Source organism: Ricinus communis, chromosome 1 (assembly GCF_019578655.1).
Source record: "Ricinus communis isolate WT05 ecotype wild-type chromosome 1, ASM1957865v1, whole genome shotgun sequence".
Lineage (NCBI taxonomy): Eukaryota > Viridiplantae > Streptophyta > Magnoliopsida > Malpighiales > Euphorbiaceae > Ricinus > Ricinus communis.
The window spans coordinates 12,597,426-12,621,660 of NC_063256.1; the positions used below are offsets into that span (position 1 = coordinate 12,597,426).

Consider the following 24,235-nt stretch of genomic DNA (forward strand, 5'->3'; position numbering starts at 1 on the left):
AAGAATAACTTTTCTTTTTAAAGATTATTGAAACCAATAAAGATAAAGTGAAATATAACTATCACTTTACTGGTAAAGTATAAGTATTTATTTATCAAGTAATTTAAAAATTTAAACATAATTATTTAAGAGCTGAATCTAGGGGTGATTGCTCTATAAATGTGAAGGTTTGCTTTCAAATCTCCCAGATAAAATTTTACCTTTCTTATACATAAAAACAAAATAAACTGATTATAGATACATTTTACCTCATTTGAGTCGTTTAAATTTTGGCTCAAATTGATGTAGCAACTAGCAAGCACCACCATTTTAATATTTATATAGACAAATAAAATTTATAGATATTGTTGTATATTATAGTTCTTACCTAATTTCTGTCTACTCATTTGTCTCCTTATGGTATCTTCCCCTCTCTGTCTGTCACACGCTCTCTCTCTCTCTCTCTATCCGAAGTTTATAAGGTTTCTTACATTTTACATGGTAAAAGCTAAAAGGGTACTATTGTTTTTTTTTTCTTCTTTTTTATGTTACTGATGTTTATCCCCAGTTGTTATTGTAGTTTCATAATGAGGAATCATCACTGATGAATCAGCTAATCATCTTGATCTTCTTGTTTTGATTGGACCCGGATGGATTTCTAGTCTTTGTCACCTTCATTTCTTATTATTTGGTTCGTTAATATCTTTTGACCAAAATACGGAGTGGCGATGGAGGTTGTAGTATTTCTTTACTTGGGTAGTGAATTTTTTGGGTGTTTAATTTGATTTGATTTTGGGGTTTGACATATTTGGTAGTTGAGTTGTTGGGGAACAAGGGAAAGTTGTTGCCTTTTTTGGAAAAAAATGGGATCTTGCTACTCCAGGAGGATAGATGAGAGTGGTGAAGGGGAGCAAACTACTGCCACATCAGCAGCTTCTCCTAAGAGGCATAAGTGGAAGAAGAAAACAGCAGGAGGAGGACGCGGTGATGAAAGTTTGTTAAACCACATTCCTGGCAGGATGTCCATGAACGGTTCATCCAAGATTGCTTGCTTATACACCCAGCAGGGAAAGAAAGGCACTAATCAAGATGCCATGCTTGTTTGGGAGGTCGGTAACTGCATTCTTTTTTCAATCTGTGTCATCTATTTGTCATTAGTTCATTTTGAGTTCTATTTATCATCTAAGTTGGCATAAATAGTTGATCATGCTGTACCTGACTTGTGCCCCATTTGAGAATTTGCATTGCCTTAGAAGTTGATTTGTAAATTTTGAAATAAGGGACATAGTGAAACTTTTAGGTATAGCCTAGTCCAACTTTTAAAGGTTAAACATTGTTCGGATATATTGTCATTTCATGACTTTGAAAATAGGAAAAAAAAGAAAAGATTCTTGGTTAAAGTTATCTCCTCGTACTACTTCTGTGGTGCTTGCTTATGTGATTAAAATAAGCTGCTGTTTGACATTGAGGACTGTTCTCCCCATTCTAGCTTAGTTTTAGATGCATGCAAGCTGAAGATGATATATTAGAGGTTGATTTAGGTGAAACCTGATCTGAGGTTCCCTGTGCATTTACCAGTTAAAAACAGTGTTGGTGTACCTATCATGATATTTATGATCTGTCTTTATGCTTATTGAAGTCAATTGCATCTTAAACAATCAGGGTTGACCAATGTTGGGAGGACAATAAACAATATTCCTCGAGAAGAGGATTTACTTCTTATTCTTCCTTCTTACAAGTCATATTTCTTCCATACTTTTTAGTTTCAAGATATATACAATTTCCACCATGGGGCTTGGCTTATGCAGAAAAGGTAAGTAAATTGAATGAATAAACATGCAGAGTTGGTAGTTTGAGGTTATGGCTGTATAGTGGATAAAACAAAAGATAGCTAGAGAAAAAAAAGAGAAAAGAGAAGACCACTAAATATAGGAAAAACCTGTAAAAAAAGTAGTTAAAGCTGAGGCTACCATTCCTTTTGCTCAAGCAATAAGGATTAAGGGGTGCTTTAGATGTTCAATCCATTCTTAGGGAACTTATTATATTGATGGTGTTAGCGTCAAATTGGGTCCACTTGACATGTGACCAGCATATGCATAACCTATGTATGAGATCTCTCATTCTGCATTTTTAAATAGATCCTCAGAGTTTTATCTGGACAGAACTTCGTAATATAAAAGGCATTAAGCATGAATATGCCCTTGCAATGTTGCAACTTTTTCTTTTCTATTGGAGGAAGTCTTGTTATTATTATTAACTTTTCTAATTGGATAATCAATCTCAATCTAGCTTTTGAGCTCCCAACATTTTCTGAAAAAGTGCATTTGCATTGCTGCACTTTCTAAATCATTCCTCCGATCAATTCTCAGCTTGTGAATTTTATAATCACCAATTATTGTTTATCTCCCCTTTCTGTAGCATTAATGTTTGATGACTGAGTTTGACTGTTTCTCCAATAGAGTTTCAGCTCAAGAAGCGATACAGTTTTTTGTGGGGTATTTGATGGTCATGGTCCTTATGGTCATATGGTTGCCAAGAAAGTCCGGGATTCTCTTCCACTCGTACTATGTACACAGTGGAAAGATGGTTCCAATGATGAAAACAGCAGTCTTCCTAAGACTGAAAACACTCCTGAAAGCACAAATTCTGAGGAAACTGCATCTGCAAGCGTGGATGATGAGTCACATGATTTTTTGGAGGTTGAGCAAAACAAAAAATTTCCAGAGATGTACCAACCACTTAAAAAGTCAATCATGAAGGCTTTCAAGATGATGGATAAGGAACTAAAATTGCATCCAACAATTGATTGCTTCTGCAGTGGATCAACAGCTGTTACTTTGATAAAGCAGGTAATTTGTTATGGTCATATGTTTGCACCTTTTCTTTTATGCCTTTGTATTTTGAAGACCATATTTTGCTGTCAGAATTTCTTCATATCTATTTCAATATTGAGCTGAATTGGTATTGCTTGAATGGCATACTGTATGCATTAGGACCGGTAGTTCGTATTATGTCATCTCATGACACGTGTATAATACAAAAATTGCTAACCCGAACCTGACCCATTTAATCGATCGTGTCAAAACATCAAAGTCAAACACGGACATGTTTATTAACTAGGTTATACAGGTTAACCCGTATAACTCGTTTAATAAATTAAACTTTAAAAGATTTGTAGTTTTGAATAAAAATCTTAGTTTCTTTTCATGCCATAAATAGATTGACCCGTCTATGACCTAAACCTATTTATCCCAAACCAACCCCATTTAACTACGAATTATATCGTGTTGTTTCATCAGATCATGTCAAAGATTGCCAGCTCTAGGATGCATGCCACGTTGAGGCTGCATGCTTGTTTGTAGCCTACCATAGTTAGGAGTGCATTTATAGCTCACAATAGCTTACCATAGGTGATGCATTCTAATTATCATATGGTCTAACTTATTTCACCTGCAATAGCTTGCTTGCGACTTTCTAGATTAAAAATGGTGACAAAATTGAGATTCTTTTTGGGTGTAGAATAGAACTAGATTCTGCAATGATGTTAATTAGTCAATTGGTTAGAGAGACAACTATATGAGGAAAGGATGGAGTCATTTGCTACTTGCTTATGAAAATTTTGTTTGCCTATCAAGTCTAGGAAGGGATCCTGATGGCAGTCCATCTTGCCAAATGGTCTCTGTTTACTTAGAAGTTGATCAAATTAGTTTGAGCAGTATAGATAGAGATAATAGATGAGCTGATTACTTCAATTACATCTGGAAGTGTTGGAAGATATTAAGTCATTAGATTTGTAGATAAGAGCCAAGTACATAATATTTTGTGGTTGATTGGGCTATACTGGATTTAAAGTCAAGCCCCTTTAAATGCTGGATAGGGGTGATTATATGTCGAGAGCACTACTTATATTGCCAATATTAGAATATAGATTTAACAAGTTACTATATGATGGATACATTAGCACATAATTCTAAGGCTTCTGTTTGGAACAGGTTCTTTACCTCTTTGAATGTAAAATGAAAAATATTGGATTAATCAAATAGAAGATACATTGAACTGGAATGAAAAATAAAAGGCTGAGGGTTCTCTTCCACCTGTTCCCCAAAGATCAATTACGCTAAGCAAAAACTGGAGGCATGCAGTTTGCAATGCCTCGTTATAATCCTGGAAATTTGGTTTATCTGAACTAGCAAATATTTATAGCGCAAATGACCGGAATCCCTCTTTATCACGCTAATCAGAGAAAAGGTAGAAACTTCCATGAGCTAAGTCAGGGTTCCCAATCCAGACTTAGCTACTTCGAATCATGTGAGGCATCCAGGGCAGTGACCATTGTGCCTTACCCCCCAATTTTCACATGCGATAACAGTCTTGCATTCAAATCTTTTTTTCTAGATTGTGTGGCTAATCTTTTGTGTCAGAACATTATAACTTGTTTGGATGGATGGGATAAGCAGGAGAAATGGGAAAGGGAAGGAAGGATATTCTTAGTTACCCTGCTGTAGGAGGAGGGGAAGGGGATTGGAGGTTTCTTAATTATGCCCCTTCTTTCCTCTAGATTAAAAGTTCATTTACTTCAAACCAGAGGGTTCTGGAGGGTAAAGGAATTCCATTTTTCATGTTCTTCAAACATGTTATTCTCTTAGCAATTTTGTTCCTTATCTGCCCTCCGTTTTATTCCCCTTCTAACCAAAGAGAAGGTTCTTTACCTCCTTCTCCTGTCATTATGTGTTTTTTTTCTTTTTCTAACATTAGAAAATGAGGATGATGCCTTCTCCTTCCTTTCTAATCTCCTAAATATATTCTAAGAAAATAATCCTGGAACAAACAAGCAGCCTTTAGAGCAAAATAAACTTGATATTTCTTGTAAGAGTTCGTCATTCCAGTTTGCACTTCATTCCTGGACCATGAATGGTTTCCAAAATAAAGATCAGTGCCACCATTATATCACTGCACATGCTGCTGTCATCTTCATTTTCTCTTACTAACTTCACAGTCAGAAGCTGCATATATCAGTAAAATGGCCGTTTGAAAAGAGATTTTGCTTGCTTGATTGAGCAACTTGAGAACTTTTCAACTCTACCAGCTGTAGAGTCTTTTCCAGCATTAGATCTAGTTAAAAAGGATGCCACACCATCATTTCAAATAAGTTGAAACCTATCTACGTTGATGCCTTGCCAAGGCTGTTAGAAGTGCACCTAAAATGTGATTCAGGCTGTCAGGCACGAGGTGTGCACCAAGAATGGGGTGGGCTTTACTCTCAGGGCTAGGGCAAGGCATACTGAGGCACTCTCGAGGTGCTGCCCTTGACATATGCCTAGCCTTGGAGCTATAGATGCCAAAAGCTGTCCTATTGTGTCAGCAATAGATTTTTGTGATGTTCATTACATGTATTTAGTTCTATGATGGTGCATTTCACTTGATGGTTTCATCATGTTCTAATAAAATGTGAAATATAGAACAAAGAGAAGCTAAAGACCACCAACAGGGGAGAACAATAACATAGAACAAACTTGCTTGTCATATGATGAAACTTCATTCTTGTAATTGTGAAGTCATTGGTTATATTCTGCAAGTATGAAAAGATAAAAGTACAATTTTTAGTTTACCTGATTTGATAATGATTTTACATAATTGCTTTGCGTGCTCTTGGACAGATATTTTAAACAATTTAAGTTTTTGTGCAATAGCTTGTAGGCTATACTTTAACATTAGAATTTGTTTAGCACTTTGCTTATCATGTGTTATAAATCATGCCATATGGATTATCATACCTCTGATTTCAAAGATATGCACCTTACATGTGCTTGCGTGCTTCCTACTATGCGACTAGCCACTAGGCTTTGAGGTTTTTGACACTTAAGTGTGCCGAATGCTTTTGATGATGCTGCCTTGCAGCTCCTTACTTTTGAATCTTGCTTTACCAGGCTGTAACTGCTTTCAAGTGCCTTGCTGTACCCCTCGAGTAAAGCCTATGGCATGTTGCATTTCTTGCTAATGCCATGTCATTACTGCAATCCCGATATTTCTGAAGCTCGGGTTTACTAAATGTTCATTGAACTCTTATAACTACTAAAACTTATCACTAAATCATTTAATGGATTATGCTTTTTGTTGCACAGGTTATTTTCTTACTATTATTTCCTGAAATGAATTTTTACAGGTTGACCCTTGACCTCCCAATTAAAAATTAAAAAATGTGGTTTTTCAGGGCCAGGATCTTATAATTGGAAACCTTGGCGATTCCAGAGCAGTTCTAGCTACCAGAAATGAGGACAATTCTTTGCATGCTGTACAATTGACTATAGACTTGAAGCCTGATCTACCAAGTTTCTTTCTTTCCTCTCTCTCAGACATGCATACAAAAGCGCACACATGCACAGAATATGTGAGCACACACTTCTGTACCAACACAAGATGCGTGTACACATGCATTCATATGTTGCATCTTTTTCAATTTTAATTACAGAGCCTTTATCTAATCTAATATTATCAATAATCTACTTCAGATTAATATTGATAGTACTTGAAATTCTTGTCCTTTTAGGGGAATCTGCCAGGATTCATCAATGTAAAGGAAGGGTCTTTGCATTGAAGGATGAGCCAGAGGTTGCACGTGTATGGTTGCCTAATAACGACTCTCCAGGCCTGGCAATGGCAAGAGCTTTTGGGGATTTCTGCCTTAAGGATTTTGGTTTAATCTCTGTCCCAGATGTTTATTACCATCATCTTATCAAGGGGGATGAATTCATTATTCTTGCCACTGATGGGGTATTATTCCTCTGTTTCACTTTAGATGAACTGGAGAGTATCTTCTCGTATTTAAAGTTGGATAATTGTTATATTATATGCTTTGCTTTGTTGTCATGCCCTCCATACTTATGATCTTCCTTTCCGCTTTCTGCTAGTCTGGAGCTCTTTTTATTGAATACAATGATAGAACTTTGTGCTTGTTCAGGTTTCAGATAGGGGAGACTAGACCTGCATGAATTGCTTTACTACACTTTAATGTTTGTTGAATTTGAATTTGGATTACCACAGGTTTGGGATGTCCTATCAAATAAGGAAGCTGTTGATATTGTGGCCTCAGCCCCTGGTCGTGCAACAGCAGCCAGAGCTCTAGTAGACTGTGCAGTTCGAGCGTGGAGGCTTAAGTATCCTACTTCCAAGAATGATGATTGTGCTGTTGTGTGCCTCTTTCTTGATCATGCATGTGAAGCAAATGGGGAGGTGGAAGACTCAGAGGTGAAAATGATTCCTGAGGAGTCAGTGGAGAGTGCGGTGATAAGAAATGGAAATTCTGAAGAATTAAAAAACCATGATAATTCTCATCCTCTTGTTCTTAGTCATTCAGATACCGTGCGAGGCTCTGATGAGATTGTACCGATCTCTGAGTTGACGGAGGAAAACCTTTCTTTGAAGAGCCACAGCCAGTCAAAGAGGAGCCTAGCTGAGTGCATTTCAACTGCAGAGGACGAGGAGTGGTCAGCCTTAGAAGGCATTACACGGGTTAACAGTCTACTAAGCATTCCTAGGTTGTTATCAGGGGATAGAAGATCAGCCAGTTGGAGGAAGTGGTTATGAAATGTCTGAACGGTTATCGGGCAGCACTTCATGGTTTGCGTGGATCTCCTTTTGCATTCAAAAGTCGCACCGTCTTGAGGAACTGAAGTGATGAAATTCTTGACGTTGAACATGCTGGCTGCAAAATGAACTGTATAGACAAGCATATCAGCAGCCCAGGCATATCCTAAGGCTGGAGTTTTGATGAGGTTGGGGTTTATATCCTACTGAAAACAGGTAGCCTCACAGGTTTTGTTGGTGGAATATGGATTGTAAAATCAAAACGATTGTTGCCCAAAAATATCAAATTTGTGGTTAGTACTTTATTTCTTTCATTTAATTCTTAAATAAAAGTTTTGCCTTGAAAACACTTCGTCTGCACATTATTTGGTATAGTGCTAATATGACATTAGTCGTATTTATAAAATAATTTTTATTAAGAATGTCTTTTAATAAAATTATATTATATTGCACTAGAGAGATGACATCAATTCATCTTGGTGGATTGAAACTATTAAATACATATTTATTTAATATGTAATTTTTTATTAGTTTAGTGGATTGAAAATAAATTTATTTATTATGTAGTTATTCAATAAAAATATAATATAATTGCAGGGATTTTATTTTTTGTTCTATAGTTTTAAATTAACTTTAGTCCAATTGATTTAAGCTAAAAAGATATTTTAACTATTTAAAAATAAAAAATTTCTAAATCTCTATTATCCTGTATTGTATCAATATCGAATCAAACCGTTCTATTAGACTCGAATTTTCGTATTGTATTGTCTCAAAAAACTGGTACGATTCATAATGGAAATTTTACGCCATGGTATGTTTCTGGAGGTTCAATTTTGAAATCTCAACATTTAGTACGATTTTGAAAACTTTCAAAATTTTGGATTTTCCGTATCATGCTCACTCTTGTGAAAGAACATAACACATTGGAAGTCTACGATGAAAGATTTTAGGGTTAAATACTATTTATTTCCTATAAATATTTTTGAGTTTTTATAAGATTAACTACTATTGTTTTTTTTAAGGTCAATCCAATAAAAAGGATTAAAGCAACAATTTAAAAGTATAATTTGATTTTTTAACAAACTCTGGACAAAATTAGTTTTTTTAAATTAGAATAAATTCTTATTTTCAACATAAATTAATTTTAATATTTAACAAAAATAATTAATTAATATTTTTTACTTTAACTTTTTCTTTTAATATACTTGAATTCGAACAAAATTTAAACATTTCAAAACCACTTATATTTACAACCATGTTATTAAATTATTATATAAATTAATTTTATAATTTAATATAAAATAAATATTTTAGTAAAAGAATATAATTTCTATTATTATTGTCACTATACTATAGGATTAAACTATATTTAAAGTAAGAAAATTTATCTAATTAAATAATCATATTATAATCTAGTCAAATTATCTGGCCACAATTATCCTCATGAAACCATGAAAGAAAAAGATGAAGATGGCGACAATCATATAGCTCACTAATGGAACTTTGTACAACAATTTGATTGAGATTTATATAAGTAAAAATTTCACTTTTAGTGTAGTTTAGTTTTAGTGTCTAATAAAAATAATAATTATCAACTATTTATTTTGTTTAACAATTTTTTATATCGCAATTTAATAATATTATTCTAAAAGGCAAATGTTTTAACACATTAAATCTTTTTATTAAATTGTGCTAAAAATAACATATTAGAATAAGGAAAAAAATTAATTTAATCAATTTTTTTAGACACTAAAATTAATTTGTGCTAAAAAAGATATTCCACTTTATTTTGATAAAAAAATTACTTTAAATAAATCTAATATTTAATAATAAATTTAAAAAATTAAATTATAATTTTAATTACCGATTTAGTAATTCGACTATATTAACTTTACACCAGCAGAGTAATAGTTAATTTTACAAAAACTTAAAAAGGATTACAATGTAATAAAAGAAAAAGCAGACAATCCACTTGTATATTAAACTAAACCTCAAACTATTTAACCCAAAGAATTGATTGAATTCCTGTTGACATTGATGTTGTTGCCTGGTTCTAAATTGAAGCCATTTTTTATACTTGTTAGGTCCATACAAATAAGGTTTTGTGGGACATTCAATCATTAGCACCCTACCTAATTTATTTAAGAAGGAAGTTAAGAAGATCTAGAATTTAAGATGGCCAATTTAAATTGTAACACCCTTAGTTATAATAATAATTATATATATATATATATATATATATATATATATATATATATAAAAAAAAAAAAAACTTTTTTTCTTTCTCCCTCCCCCTCCTCCTTTTCCTTCCTCCCTTCCTTCTCCCTCCCCGTCCGACTGTCCTCTTCCCCGCCTGCCGCCCATGCCGCCGCCTTCCTCCCTTCCCGCTCTGCAGCTCTCCTTCCCTTTCCTCCTTTCCCACGTTAGCTGAAGGTAGGGAGTTGTCTTCGCCGTTCGGCCTCTTGGCTTGTTTCGGCGATCGGCGCGAATCGGACTCCCACCCCGAAAACCCTTGAAGCAACCCTCCTCCGTCGGAAATCCTTGCCGGCCTTGAAAGGTGTCGCGTGAGCGGCCGACTTTCCGGCCCCGATCCGCCGCCTTCCGGCCACTTTCCGGCCAAAACTCTTGTCCTTCCCGGACTCTCCGCGAACTTGAGCTTCGCAGGCGCCCGGATTTGAATTCGACATCATGGACCGGCTTCCGGACCCGGTGTTTTCGGGCCGCGAAATATTTTAATTTTCAACTCGGTATAATTTTATTAGACTCTGAAAAATTTTGTTATAATATTAGAAAGTTATTGAGGCTATTAATTGCTTGTGTTGGGTAGTTTAAAAATAAATCAAATTGAATTGTTTGGATTGTGGTGTTTTGGAGTCGGGAAAATATTAATGCAGTTCTTGTGGCCCGGCTCCTGTTATTAAATTCCAGCATGTCTGATATGTTTTTGGCAGGTCCTGGACCCATTTTACGGGGGGGTAAATATCCGTAATTTAGGGGAGGTTCTGTCAAATTTTCGGCAGAATCCTCGAGTCCAATTTAATTCTAGGCAGTCGACCTTAGGGTCTAAGTTTAGGAAAAATTTTCGAATGTCTATTAATTGTATGTCTTTTGTTATTAGATAATTCAGCCTTCCCGCCAGCTCCACCCGAGGCGTAGGAGCGGACTGTGGAACGCATCAAATCTGTGAGTTAAAGTCATTTAATCTTTGCGCTATTGCTAGTCTGATTTTAATATGCTATTTAGAATTTGTGCTTAATATGATTATTAGTATCGCAAGGTAAATGATTTCACTTGATTATTAATATTTGAAATAATATAAATATTATTATTAGTATGTTATAATAAGATAAGCGTTATTATTTTTCCCCTCGCAAATTGCACGTTGTTTTACCTTAAATCTTTAATCTTTATTTCGATATGTGTTGGTTGAGTTCATCAGATAATGATATTTATTATATGTGATGATTGCGAATTGGGAAATGTGGCTTGTAGAACATGCCACTTTGATGGGTTACATCGGGACCAATAATCATGGATATGTAATAAGATATTTATGGGTTTGCCACGGTCGAGCATGGCTCTCTGGGCTGATTTGTGTAAATTGCCGGGTAAGGTCCCTGGTCGAGCATTGCTCTCGGTGGCCGGCTTATTTGGATATTTAAGTGACCGGTCGGAGGTAAGGTCCCCGGTCGAGCATTGCTCTCGGGGCGCCAGTCTTATTGGATTAAGAGAGCCGAATGGCTACTAGATTTCTTATTTGGATATTTAAGTGACGGTGGAGGTAAGGTCCTGGTCGAGCATTGCTCTCGGGGCGCCAGTCTTATTGGATTAAGAGAGCCAAAGTGGTCATTTAGAATTTGGGGTTAGGTTTCTACTTAGCCACACGTCCCGTGAAAGTAAAAATGTCTTTATTTATTTACACTCTCCTTTTATCATTTTATTATTATGGTGTATGATTTTATATTATGACTGCAATTATATTCAGAAATTGGTATATTGTTTTGAATAATTAATATATCATGTGAAGGTTGCAAAAGCCCTTAGATTATTTGATTTTGACTCACTCTCGAGACTGACAGTCTCAGTTGTAATTTTTTTCAGGTGACAGTTAAAGACTTTCGCCTTCGCACATTCGACAGTCCGACTTCTTCTTTTTCGGACTTTTGTAATTATCTTGTACTTGTATACTTGTCATTTTTACTCTAGAGTATCCGCAGTAGGAAATTTTAAAATTTGTATAACTATTCTGACTCTTGTTGGTAGTTTGATGATGTATTATGCAAGACAATTATGACTATTTTATATTTGGTTAATTGTATATTTGGATTTGCGGGTTGGTAAGGCTTACTACGGGTTTCGGTGGCCTTAAGCCTACCCATTCCCTAGTGCCGGTCACGGGCCCCCAGAGTGGGTCGTGACATAAATACACTTGCTGACGATGCTATTGCTGGCAACTAAAATTTTAAAGCACACATTAGTTGAGTAAGTGTAAAAAATTGCTGGGACATGATCTAAAACTAGAAAACACCATCAAAAGCTCATGTACCAAATATCCCTTAGAGCAAATTTTATTTCTAGTACTTTCTTTATTGGAAAACATTAAAATTAAGGAAATAATGAAATAAATGATGACTAAATTTTGTATTTGGTTTTATTTAGTCACAAAATTTTAATTTATTTAATTTTGATTGTACCTTGTAGAAGAAAACTCTGATTATATTTTAATTTAGTTATTTTATAAAAAAATTGAATACGTTAATTTTTTATTAGTAAAAAGTGACTGAATTATAGTTAAAATTAAAATAAACTCAAACAGAGTAAAATTTTATAATAAAATAAAATTAAGTATTCCATCAATCTATATAGACTAATGTGATAAACAAAAAGATTAAAATCCTTTGAAAGTGAATATAATAGGTCAGGTTTGTATAATCATTGATTCAAAATCAATGGCTCAAATTTGTTATTTAATAAAAAATCACTTATTTTTTAAATTTTGAATTTAAATTTTTAATAAAATCTCAACTGTTTGATTTTAAATCAAAAATATATATAACCTATATTGTTCAATGATGTCAATTTTAAACAAAAACCATTAACAATGTAGACCGTGTGTCTATTATACACATACAAGAAGCTATGTACTCAGTCGGATTTTATATTTAGTATGTTATTTAATTTTTATATAATTTCTGTTTAATAATTTTTTTAAAAATCACTCAATCATTTATTATGATAATAATTTCATGATTGTATATAATATTGATAATTTGTAATAACAATAATTATATCTCATACTTCAAAAAAGAAAAAGAAGAGAATAACAGTAAAACATATTATATTTCATACATAATGAAAAGTTTAATTTTATTGCATGAATGGTTAAAATTCTTAAAAGGAATATTTTGAATATTTCATTTTATTAAATGTAACAATTAAACTTTTAAATAGTTTATATATTCATTCATAAACATTATAAATTATTTCTTTTAAAATTGTTATAAAACGAATATATTGATCTCAATATTTGAAATCTTTTCCTAGTTGGTATAATAAAAGTCTTATCTAGCTTTATTATTTAATGCATGTGGTCATATATTTATTTATTTATTTATAGTACACCTTGTTTTTATTTTTTAAATCAAAATAAGTACAATAAATTGATAATTATGTCAAAATAAATATAAAGTCTTAAAAAAATAGCAAACTTGATTTGTTTGTATATGTTTTTTCTTTCTTTCTATAATATGTTAATTAATGAAGTATGACTTTTTTTTGTCTTTTGACCAAAAACAGAAAAGAAGTATGATTTTTTATTCAACAAGTATAGTTCTTAAATAAAAATATTTTTTTTAACCCAAAAATAATTATTTATGTTCAATTTTTTTTTTATTGAATGTATATAGTCATTGGATAAAATAAAAATTGATTTTGGACTTATTGTTGAGTGTGTTCAGTAGAAATTTTAAGTGTCTATTTACTTGTAGAAATCTATATAAGTCTTCTAGAAAATTTTTCAATTGAAAATAGAAAATATAACTTTGTGTTTTCTTGTGCTATTTTTTTTAAATAAAAACTGAAACAATTTTTAATATTTTTAAAATTATAACTAAATTTTAGAAAATAAGTTTAATATATCTTATATGTTTTTCTTTTATTTTCAAATGAAAACAAGAAGTTTTCATTCATTTATCTAAATTAAACATCTTTTTTTTATAAATTTTACAAAAAAAAATTTGAAAATAATTTTTTTAGAAATTAGAAAATAAGAATAGAAAATTTTTCTATAAGTAAATAGGCTCTAAATTAAACATTTTTTGGAAACTTTTCAAAAACACTTTAAAATCAACAAAAGAATATCATTTTTACTGTGTAACTTCTTTTTTCAAAAATACTGTTTTCTAACTTTTTTCTCAAATTTATAGTATGGTTATTTTGCAGTTTTTTTTTTAATTTTTTTAGTTGTTTTGCAGTTGTTCTTCAGTTGTTTTATCCAAAAACAACATACGAAAAAGAAAAAAAAAAAACCAAAACTATAATTTTGAAAGAAAAAAGTTCAAAAATCGTTCTTTGATATTTTAACAAAGGCAAAATGAAAAACAAATACCGTAAATTTAAAAAAATAATAGGTATTTTTTATATTTTTCCAATATTTTTAATTATTATTTTAAATGGCTTTAGACTTAATTGAAACTTTTAAGTTAGAGCTATAATATGTTGTTAAACCAACTTAAGTGCTGAAAAATTTAATTTTAAATGATAAGTTGGGCTATCAAAACATCCCTTTAATTCTTTGAAGAGATTTTATAATACATGCTGTTTTTTTTAATGATATTCCTACAACTTTCTTTTTTTTTTTCAAATTTTTTTACAATTGTTTTTGAAAATATTCTATTTATATAATTTTTTATTAAAAGATACGGAAAAAAATATCATTTTAATTTGTAGCATTGTAAAACCAGTCAAATGAAATAAATTTGTCATTTTTACGTTGTCTCTTTATATTGGGTATTCATAAATTAAATAATATTACATATTTTTGTATTGCAACTAGTATATTTTGATAATATAAAAATATGTGCTTCAAAAAATATACTATAATTTACCAAAATACAGTTAGAAATATATAAAGATATAATTAAATAAAATTAAAAAAGTAATTTAAGGGTACCAATAAAGATAATAGTTTTATATTTATAGCAACTATTTAAATTTCAGGTGAATAGAGATAAATGATGAAAATAATATTAGTCATTATTTTATTTAAAAAAAATGATACTTAAAGAATACCAATAATATCAAAAGGATAATATAATACAGTTTCAGAAAAAATCAAACAAATAAAATTATTTGGGATTTTAAGTCTTAAAAAGGTTTAGCTCATAAAAATAAAATTTTACAGTTTTCTGTATATATGTAAAATAACCTAATTCATTTTTTGAGAATTTATGTGTAAAAAAGGTAAAAGATTCTTGATAGCAGGAAGAGGGTTCTGTGGTAGGACATATTATGCGTCCAAATTTGGGATGTCAAATCTCAAATAAATTAACGAGTAGGTGAAAATGGAACAAAATTTCTTACCTAATACGAAAGCATGTCTACGCATTCATCGTCTTCGTATATTTAATAATTTTAAATAATTAAATATACATAAATTATTTAATATTAAAATATAAAATATTTATTCATATTTGTATAAAATTAGCCAAAATAGAAAAACTAAATTTAAAAAGAAAAAGAGAAGAAGAAGAAGAAATGAAAGAGCAGCTTTTTAATGCTTACACTCCAACATTGTAAGAGGAAGAGGAAATGTCATCCATACATAAATAGATTGCAGTGAGTGAGGCATCAAAAGGTGGACCCCAAATAATGCACTCTCTCCCCTTTCTGGTATAGTGATAGTAAACATTGAAAGTAATAGTCTTACAGACTACTACTGTACTATACACATAATTTTGTTTTCTTTTCTTTCCCTTCTTGGCTGCCTTTTCTTGCTGTCTTCTTCTTCCCCTTTCCATCCTTTCCTTTATCACTGTTTAGTTTGCTGCTGCCCTGCACCCAGAAAAGAAAAAAAAAATGAAATACAGTAGCAAAAGGGTTTAAGAATTTATATATAAGACTGCAGATTCCTCTGCAATTTTTCTTTTCTATATATATGTTTACAGATTGAAATAGCTTAAGGTTAGGGGAATGAAGCAAATAAGGAATATACCCCAATAAATTTATGTATCAAGGTTTAATTGAGCTGAGATGTATAATTTACTTATTAGTTAATGTATTTGCCACTTTATTTTATAATGATTTTTAAATACTAAATGAGCTAGTGTCATGCAAGTGAGATTACTAAATATGGATTTGCAAGAATCAACCATTCTTTTTATTATGATTATATGAGTAACACATATAAACTGTTATTTTATATTGAAATATAAAATGCTAAAACGTGTCACTTTTCATTCGATTAACTGTAAATAGCAAAGAGGGTAATCAAAAATAATTACCATTTAAATATAGCATCTCTCGTTTTTTCTCTCTATCTGTCTGTCTCTGTCTCTGGAGCATTTAGTGTGATATTTATGTGGTGACTGGAGAGGACTACAAAGAAAGATTTGAGCACTTGAGTGGTTTCTAAATCTAGAAAAGGAAGTTGGAGAAGGAAAATGGCCAAAATGAAAGAAAACCCCATTTTATTGTGCAAGCAGACAATAAAGGATCTTCATAACCTGATAGATCTCTCTCTCTCTCTCTCTCTCTCTTTAATGGAGGGGAAAGGAAAGAAAGAGACCCAAAAGAAAATATTCCCCATGATGATGATGATAAGCCATGCACACAACCCTGCAGCTCTTTGGCCTAAGGGTACTGTAACATTCTACTTGTTTGTTAGTGATTTGCATGTAAAGAAAGAAAGATGCTTCTTTTTTCATGTATGTAATATATTGAAGGGTATGGAAAGAAAAAAAGAAAGAAATATAATGTATTTGAAATTATGCTTTTTTGAAGGAAAATTTTTAAAGCTTAGATTGTTGCTTGTTCTATTTAGATACTGTTGGTTGCCCAGATGCTGTAAAAATCCAATGCTGGTTGCTGAAATTGTCTGCTTAGCAAAGAAAAGAAAGCAGCCATATACAAATGTGGGTGCACGTGCATGTGATGGGGACAAAAAGAGTTAAGAGAGAGAGAGAGAGAGAGAGAGAGAGATTGCTTGCTTCTTGTGTTAATCATCACTACTTGTGTTGTGTCTGTGTCTGTGTGTCTGTGTTTGGGTGTGTGGTCCAGTACTCTTTTACAGCTGCAAGGGAAAATGGTTTTCCTGCAAGTAACATGATCAGTGATTGCATCACCCAATTATCAATCTGCAATGGTCTTTTCTCTTTTTCTTCTTTTTCTCTTTTAGGGTTTTCTCTGTAAAAACTACTTCCATCTTTCACTCACTCACCTGTGAGGTTTTCCCTACAGATTTACTCGACTTAAAAGGGTCCTCGTTTTGCTTTGGAATTAGCAAGTTTTCGAGGGGTTAAAGCGTTCTAAAATATGTAATTTACAGACAAAATTCTAGTAAGTTTTACAACTCTAGAGAGTCAAAAGAAATATCAGAAATTTATACAAATTTTAAATTTGGGTTTAAAATTATTAACAAACTCTTAAAACTAAAAATATATATTTTTTTTATTACAAATGAGAGAGTAGAATCATTCGAATTATAGAACTTGTTTAAGTTGAGATATATATTTATTATTACATTACAAGAAATATTATTCTTTAAAAAAACTGCTAAATACCCAATACCATTTAGAGGGTAAAGGTTGAGATAGTTATTTATAATTTTTTTAATTTTATTTTTTTGAATTATAAATAAAGAAGAAAATTTAAATTTGAAATCTTACTCAAAATCAAAATATATATCTGGCATCGAAATAAGTATATAAATATTAATTAATTTACACTAAAAGTTATTTTAATCACAATGTATTTTTACAAAATATTTTTGATAACATATGAATCCAATTTGGAGCCGCGTGAAAAAGAGAGATTGTCTGACTATCAGATCAAAGCTTAGTGATTCATATTTTTATTTTAAGGCCTTAAGAGTTGAATGTATGTAATATATACTTATAGAAGTGGAATGGAGAGTGACAGTTTGGTGCTTTCTCCAGGTGTAAGAAGGCCACATTGTAATATCTTATCTGTTTGAAATTTAATAAAAAATATAATTTTTTTTAGAATTAATAATTTAAAAATAATATATAAATAAAATGATAAGAACTTATTTTAATTTAATTATAATTTTACCTTTAAATTTTAAATATATAATTATTATTTAAATCCAAATTAAATCTAAAAATACGTCCACACCCGCACATCAGCCATGGAGGCACCCAAAACCAATCCATCCAACTACCACATCAAACACTCTCGCTCTCTCTCACACACACACACACACACACACACGCACACCTGTCACCCAATTCTCTCATTTCACCATTCCACTTTCATTTATGGCTTTGCGTGTACTTTCCAACCTCTCTTTCGTGGACGGTCATGGTTCGATTAAGAGAATTTTTAATAAAAAGTATATATAATTTTTAATAAGAAAGTATATTGTTAAAAAATATATAAATAATATAAAATAAAATATATTATTTAAATTCAGTTTTTATATTTTATATATTTTTCATTTCAAATATTAATATTTTTTAATTTTTTTATTTTTACTAATAAAAAATAATAATTATAAATTTCAAATAATTAAATATATAAAATCTTATAACACATTTATAAAATATAAAATATAAATTTAGTTCTCTATATATATATCAACCATCTATTTTATATTAAAAAGATAAATAATATATTAAAATATTATTTTATTATATAATCTTTTAAATAAAAAACTTAACATATATAAAAAATAAATTAAAAATATTTTGATCAAGCTATCAATTAATTTTAAAAATTTAAATAAATATACCATTTAATAAATGTATCGCTCTAAATTTAAAACTAAAATAAATACTGAATTTATTAAATATGTATAAACTTCAACAATATTTATCACATACATCCATGTGACTTCTTTCCTTGGAGCAGACGTTATTCTATATTTATGGGGCATCTCAAGTCAAGTTCAGATAAGAGGGTGCAGTCTTGCGGCTGAGCAGTGAGAGTTTGAAGACTAACCATCAATTTGGAGGGATTCTTTCTTCTTCTTCTTTTTTTTTTTTTTATAATTATTTATTTAGGAAAGGATTAAAAGGTGTTACACTAACTAATGAGAATAATTATTTATTTATATTTATTATAAAAATAAAAAAAAATTATTAAATATAAAAAACTGTACTCGAATTTAAGACCTCTCACTTTCAAAAGTAAATGCATTTGTCTATTCAACTAAAAAGAGAATCGTGTGTATCTAAGGATCTATTCTTTTGATAGAACAATAAAATTTAAAATCAAAATTCATGAAAATTTGATAAAAGTTTTATTTTGTTAAATAATTTATGAAATAAAAATCTAAATTCTTCAAAATTAAACATTAAATATAATAAAAATAAATTTAAAATAATTTCTTATTAAGATTTTAAATTACATTTGTAATAAGGTAGTTTATAAATCAAATTGACAAATCACAAACAAATATTATTAGATGTTTGTCTGCTTAATTATTTTTACTCTTGAAAAGACAACTTGAGTTCGAACTGCGTTGAAGTAAACCTAAGTCAGGTTATTTGAAACTAAATCTTGAGGCTGCCATTTTTTCTTCATATGATAGGATTGGTTTTGGAATGGTGGCAAGGGCCTGGTCTTTCTGCTCGTGCTTTATCTGTTGTTGGTGCAGTTGATGCTAAACTAGCCGAGGCTATGGCGGTTCTCATAGCTCTCAGTTGGATTAAATTGAATGACTGGAAAGGCTATTATTGTTGAGACTGATGCACTGCTGATTTACCAAGCTCTTCAAACGAAATTCTATTGATGATTTTGAGTTTGGGCTTGTTATTGATGATTGTTTTGCTCTTATATCAGACATCGAAAGTCTTGAATTGTCCTTTGTGTGGAGATCTGCGAATCAAGTAGCTTACTGTCTTGCTCGAGCTAGTGATTCTGTGAAATATCCCATAAATTGGATGTGGTTGATCCCCAAGCTTTGTTGCTTATGTAATTCTTTCTTATTTGCTCTACTAATGAAACTTTTACTTTGTTTTAAGAAAATAACTGAGTTGAAACATTTGATTTATTTAGTTCATTTTCATATTCTAATCGGTTCTCTTGGTTTAGAATCAATTTAATTAATATCTAATTTTATTTCGTCACAAATAAAAAAAGAAAAAATAAAGTATTAAAAAAATATTTTTTTAAATCATAAGTTTTATAGATATGTCTTTTCTCCTTTGAGGATTTACACTGCTCTATTTTTTAAGCGAAATGTATCATCATTTTAATTCTGTCTAGATTGAGGTTGTATATAGACTAAACGTCTTATAAACAATTTGAAGTTCGACTCGATAAAAAACTTATTCGAGATTATTCGTTAAATTAGTTAAGTCGAGTTTGAGCTCAGTTTTGAGTTCAGTAACTTTATTAAGTCAAACTCTAGTTGGATATAATTTGGTTAATTCACAAGTTTACTCATTTATTGGATTGCAATTAGGCTCCTAAGGTCAAACTTGGTCTATTTAGGAAGCTCATGAATAGACTCGCGACTCGCAATCTAGCTCATGACTCGCAATCTAGCTCATGACCAGACTCATTTATAGGTTTGTTTATCAACTCGAACTCAAATTTAAATTAATTTTATCTTAAATTTAATTCTTATACATATACCTAAAATATTACAGTATATAATATAATATTGATATATACATACATATATATATATATATATATTATATATAAGTTTATATAATAATAATAATAATAAAATTAATATTAAAAAATACTTAACAATTTCAAATCTTTTTTATATAATTATTTAACAGGTTGAACTCAAATTTAACTTGTTTAGCATAATAAATAAGCTATATGCAAATCGAACTCGAATTACTCACAAACTTAATTATTTTAAAAGGAATTGGGCTCGATCTTGATTATAAGAGCTCAACTCGAGCTCGAGTGAGATTAAACCAAGCCGAGTTCAAACTCATGAAAGTTTGATTTAGCTCAATTCAATTACCAGCCTAATCTACATGCATGTATATACATCTTATATTTCATTAAATTATGTAAGCAAGAGAAAAATAAGTACATTCTTAAAAGTTTATTATCTTATAATTAATGGTGTTTTTAGAATACAATCAAATTCTATTCTAATTTATAATTTGGATGGAAAATATTCAGTTAGTTCGGTTTAAAATCAAATTAAATCAGTCTAAATGAAATTTTTATAAATATAAACCAAATTGACTAAGAGGCCAAACTAAGAGAAAATCCGATTTAAATGAATTGAATTATATAAAGTTTATTTTAGTAATTAGATTATATGATTTATCAAAACATTTTTCACTAATTAATAGAAAACACTTAGTTAGTTCAATTAATTAGACGAATTTGATTAAACCAAAATATTTACCTTAAAAACAGACCAAGCTAAACTATTTTTTGTTTATAAGAAATTAAACTGAATTTATAAAAAGTATAAATCGAATTATAGCTGAACCAAACTATTGATCTGGTTTTTTCTTCAGTTTGTCCAAATTTTGTAACAATAAATTAGGTACTATTTAATAGAGTTTTGAAAAAGCTTGGACAAAATTGTAAACTATGAAAAATGTTTGGAGTTTCTAGTGATATTACAAAAGAAATGGGACCAGCGTACCTAAGCAAAGAAAATACCGATTTTATAATTTAGTCCTAAATGTTACAATTATTTACTTCAGCTTCCCCCATTTAATCTAGTATTTAATCAATTAATCGGTTAAAATGTAATTTAATTGGATTTTTTTTTTTTAAAAAAAGAAATTTGATTAGAATAAGAAATTTAATTACTTAGTTATCTAAAAAATACAATTCACTTGTAATAAGACTCTATTACCTAATAAGAATAAAAATATCCTATTTATTCGTTAACTAAAAACTAAATTACCAGTCTAACAAGACAGAATTAAAAATTAAAAAAATGTCAATGACGAAACACTAAATATCAATGATAATTTTTATAGACACTTTCACATTAGATTTTACATTAAAAAAAAGAGTACAAAATTGTAAAATAAATATATAAATTTACCAAAAATGTGACTATTTTAATGTAACTATGCGAAAGTTAAAGCACTATTAGGATGGGACTTAAATGTCACATTAAAAGTATAGGATATTAAAAAAAAAAATTTAAATAGAATTAGGATTCTTCCATCTTAATAGTTAGCTTTTAAAATGTGATTCTCTCAAAATTCTTAACATCTTCTTAAATTATAAGACTAATAAATTTACGTTTAGACCGTCGAAAAAAGAAAAAATAAACTTTAACTCAAACCCCTTTTGAAAAAAATAGAATTCTTACCATCTAAATTAAGTCAAAATATTTTTAATTTGATAATTTAATTACTAAAACTCACTGTAAGACTAATAAATTTATGTTTAGACTGTTGAAAATATAAAATTTTAACTCAAATCCTTTTAAAAAAATAGAATTCTTACTACCTAAATTAGGTCAAAAAATATTTTCTAAATTATCTTTAATTTGATAATTTAACCACTAACCTTATCACTTGAGTTTAATTTAATATTTTTCTAAATTTATAGAATTTTAACTAAAATCTACAAAGTTAGCTCAAATTAACTCTACTTTTTATAAAAATAAATAAATAAATTACATACTCTCTAAAAAGATGATGGTAGATACAATAAAAATAAAAAGTAAATTTTATATTAAATAAAATTTATTAATAAAAATATATTTTAATATTAAATAAGACACAATAGAAAAAATAAATATACCATTTATCATTGTTCTTAACACTTTTTTTTTAAATGAGGCTGAAAGAAACAATTATAATGGTGTTTCGAGACCGATCGATACGAGAGTGATTTCGATAGAAATAATAATAATAATAGTTATTTAAGTATAAAATATTTTTTAAATATTATTATAAATTCTATTAATTGTTTGTTATTTTCAAGGGAGAGTTTTTCTAAAATAAGATTAAATTAAGTCAACTTTGTAAGAATTTATACTAAAAAAACCCATAAATTTAAATAAATAAATAAAAACTAAAACCCGAGTGAAAATTATTCCTGAGAGATTCAACCAACATAGATTTTGGGTAAAATGTTGGACATGCTCGTACAAAATCATGATATTGAGGAGGCCACCAAGCTATCCATAAATCAAATAGGATACAAGATTGATTTTGACTCATATAGCTGAAAAAGGAAAAGAAATGGTTAACCCTTTTCTTCTTGCAAGATCCTGTACATGTTGATGCTCTTTTTCTATTTCCTGTGATCTCTTGTTCTCTCCTTTCTTTATTTTTCATCATCACCATCATTGTTATTATTATTGTTTTATTTTTTTTAAGAGAATATGCTTCTAGTAATAATTGTAAGTATTCAGTAACCTAAGAACACCTAAGTGAAGGGGCCTAAGCCAAATAGTGGATTTAAGAAGAAAAGAAATAATAGATGATAGAGAAGTGTCACTGTTTTGTTTTTCATTGCCTTAAGAGTTTGGACAATCGATTGTATGCCTCATCAGTCACTAATAATAAATAAAATTGTTCTTGTACATGTTAGAAAGATTCTCTGCACGGGACTTAATCATTCTTCAATAGTTTCTGGAATTCTTCTTCTTTTCTTTTTTTTTCCCATTTAAGTAATCCAATTTGTTAAAAAGGGCCTTTTGCCAACTTGCTTCTTTCTGCCCCAAATCCCAAAGTATTAGTATTTCCTTAAACTAAGCTGAAATGGCTTTTGATATTAGTCACTTTAAATAAAAAAGAAAAAAAAGATTTTGAATGGTTTTCTTTTTATAAGTAATATATTTCATTTCTCACCTAAATGACAGTTGATATATCCATCAGTTAAAATGTGAAATGATAAAGAAAAGGAAAGTTTAAATATTAACATAGAATATATTATATCTTACAGTTTATTTTCTGATTTTAAAATATAAGAAACAAAGTGTATCATATAATAAGCTTAAGAGGTTATATATATATAAATGACAAGAAAAAAATGTTAAGAAAGGAATACAGGTAGATTGAGAAAGAGAGCATCCTGGTAAATACCAATGGATGTTGCGTATTCATGTATCTAAAGATACAAGTCACTGTTATATATATATATATATATATATATATATATATATATATATATATATATATATATATATATATATATATATATATATATATATATATATATATACATTTGCTCAATATTATTTGCTAAAAGATTGTTTTATTTTTCCTATAAAATGATTTTTCATATTTAAGAAAAGATTGAAATGCATGATGCTTTTTAACTCAAGTGAGCAAACAAGGATTGTATAATTGGGTTGTGTTGTACCATGTTAACTAGCTCCTTGGGTTTGACTTTCCTTTAGTTTTTTTATTTGCATCCACATCACTCCCTTTTCATGAAACCCCTCAATATATATATATGTATATATCATCTATATTTTATTTTATTTTTTGCAAAAAAAAAAAGAATTATATATTTTTTGTGGGTGGGGAGAGAG

At 29.8% G+C, this 24,235-nt stretch overlaps 1 protein-coding gene and 1 long non-coding RNA gene across 3 annotated transcripts; both read left to right on the top strand.

Moving 5' to 3' along the window:
• The first annotated feature begins 319 nt into the window (after nt 1-319).
• LOC8260465 (probable protein phosphatase 2C 66) lies at nt 320-7,912 on the top strand. 2 transcript variants are annotated; one of them, XM_048374693.1, is made up of 5 exons: nt 320-1,088; nt 2,447-2,828; nt 6,191-6,308; nt 6,527-6,750; nt 7,021-7,912. In XM_048374693.1, exons 1-5 carry the CDS (start codon nt 1,069-1,071, stop codon nt 7,561-7,563), a joined length of 1,287 nt encoding a protein of 428 aa, XP_048230650.1. In that variant the 5' UTR covers nt 320-1,068; the 3' UTR covers nt 7,564-7,912. The 2 variants fall into 2 exon arrangements, with proteins under 2 accessions (XP_048230650.1, XP_015580901.2); XM_015725415.3 differs by having other exon boundaries at nt 326-1,088; nt 2,439-2,828.
• A 2,560-nt stretch (nt 7,913-10,472) lies between these two features.
• LOC125370854 lies at nt 10,473-11,881 on the top strand. The gene is made up of 2 exons (XR_007216962.1): nt 10,473-10,746; nt 11,665-11,881. It is a non-coding gene; the product is annotated as an uncharacterized LOC125370854 (long non-coding RNA).
• The last annotated feature ends 12,354 nt before the right edge of the window (nt 11,882-24,235 follow it).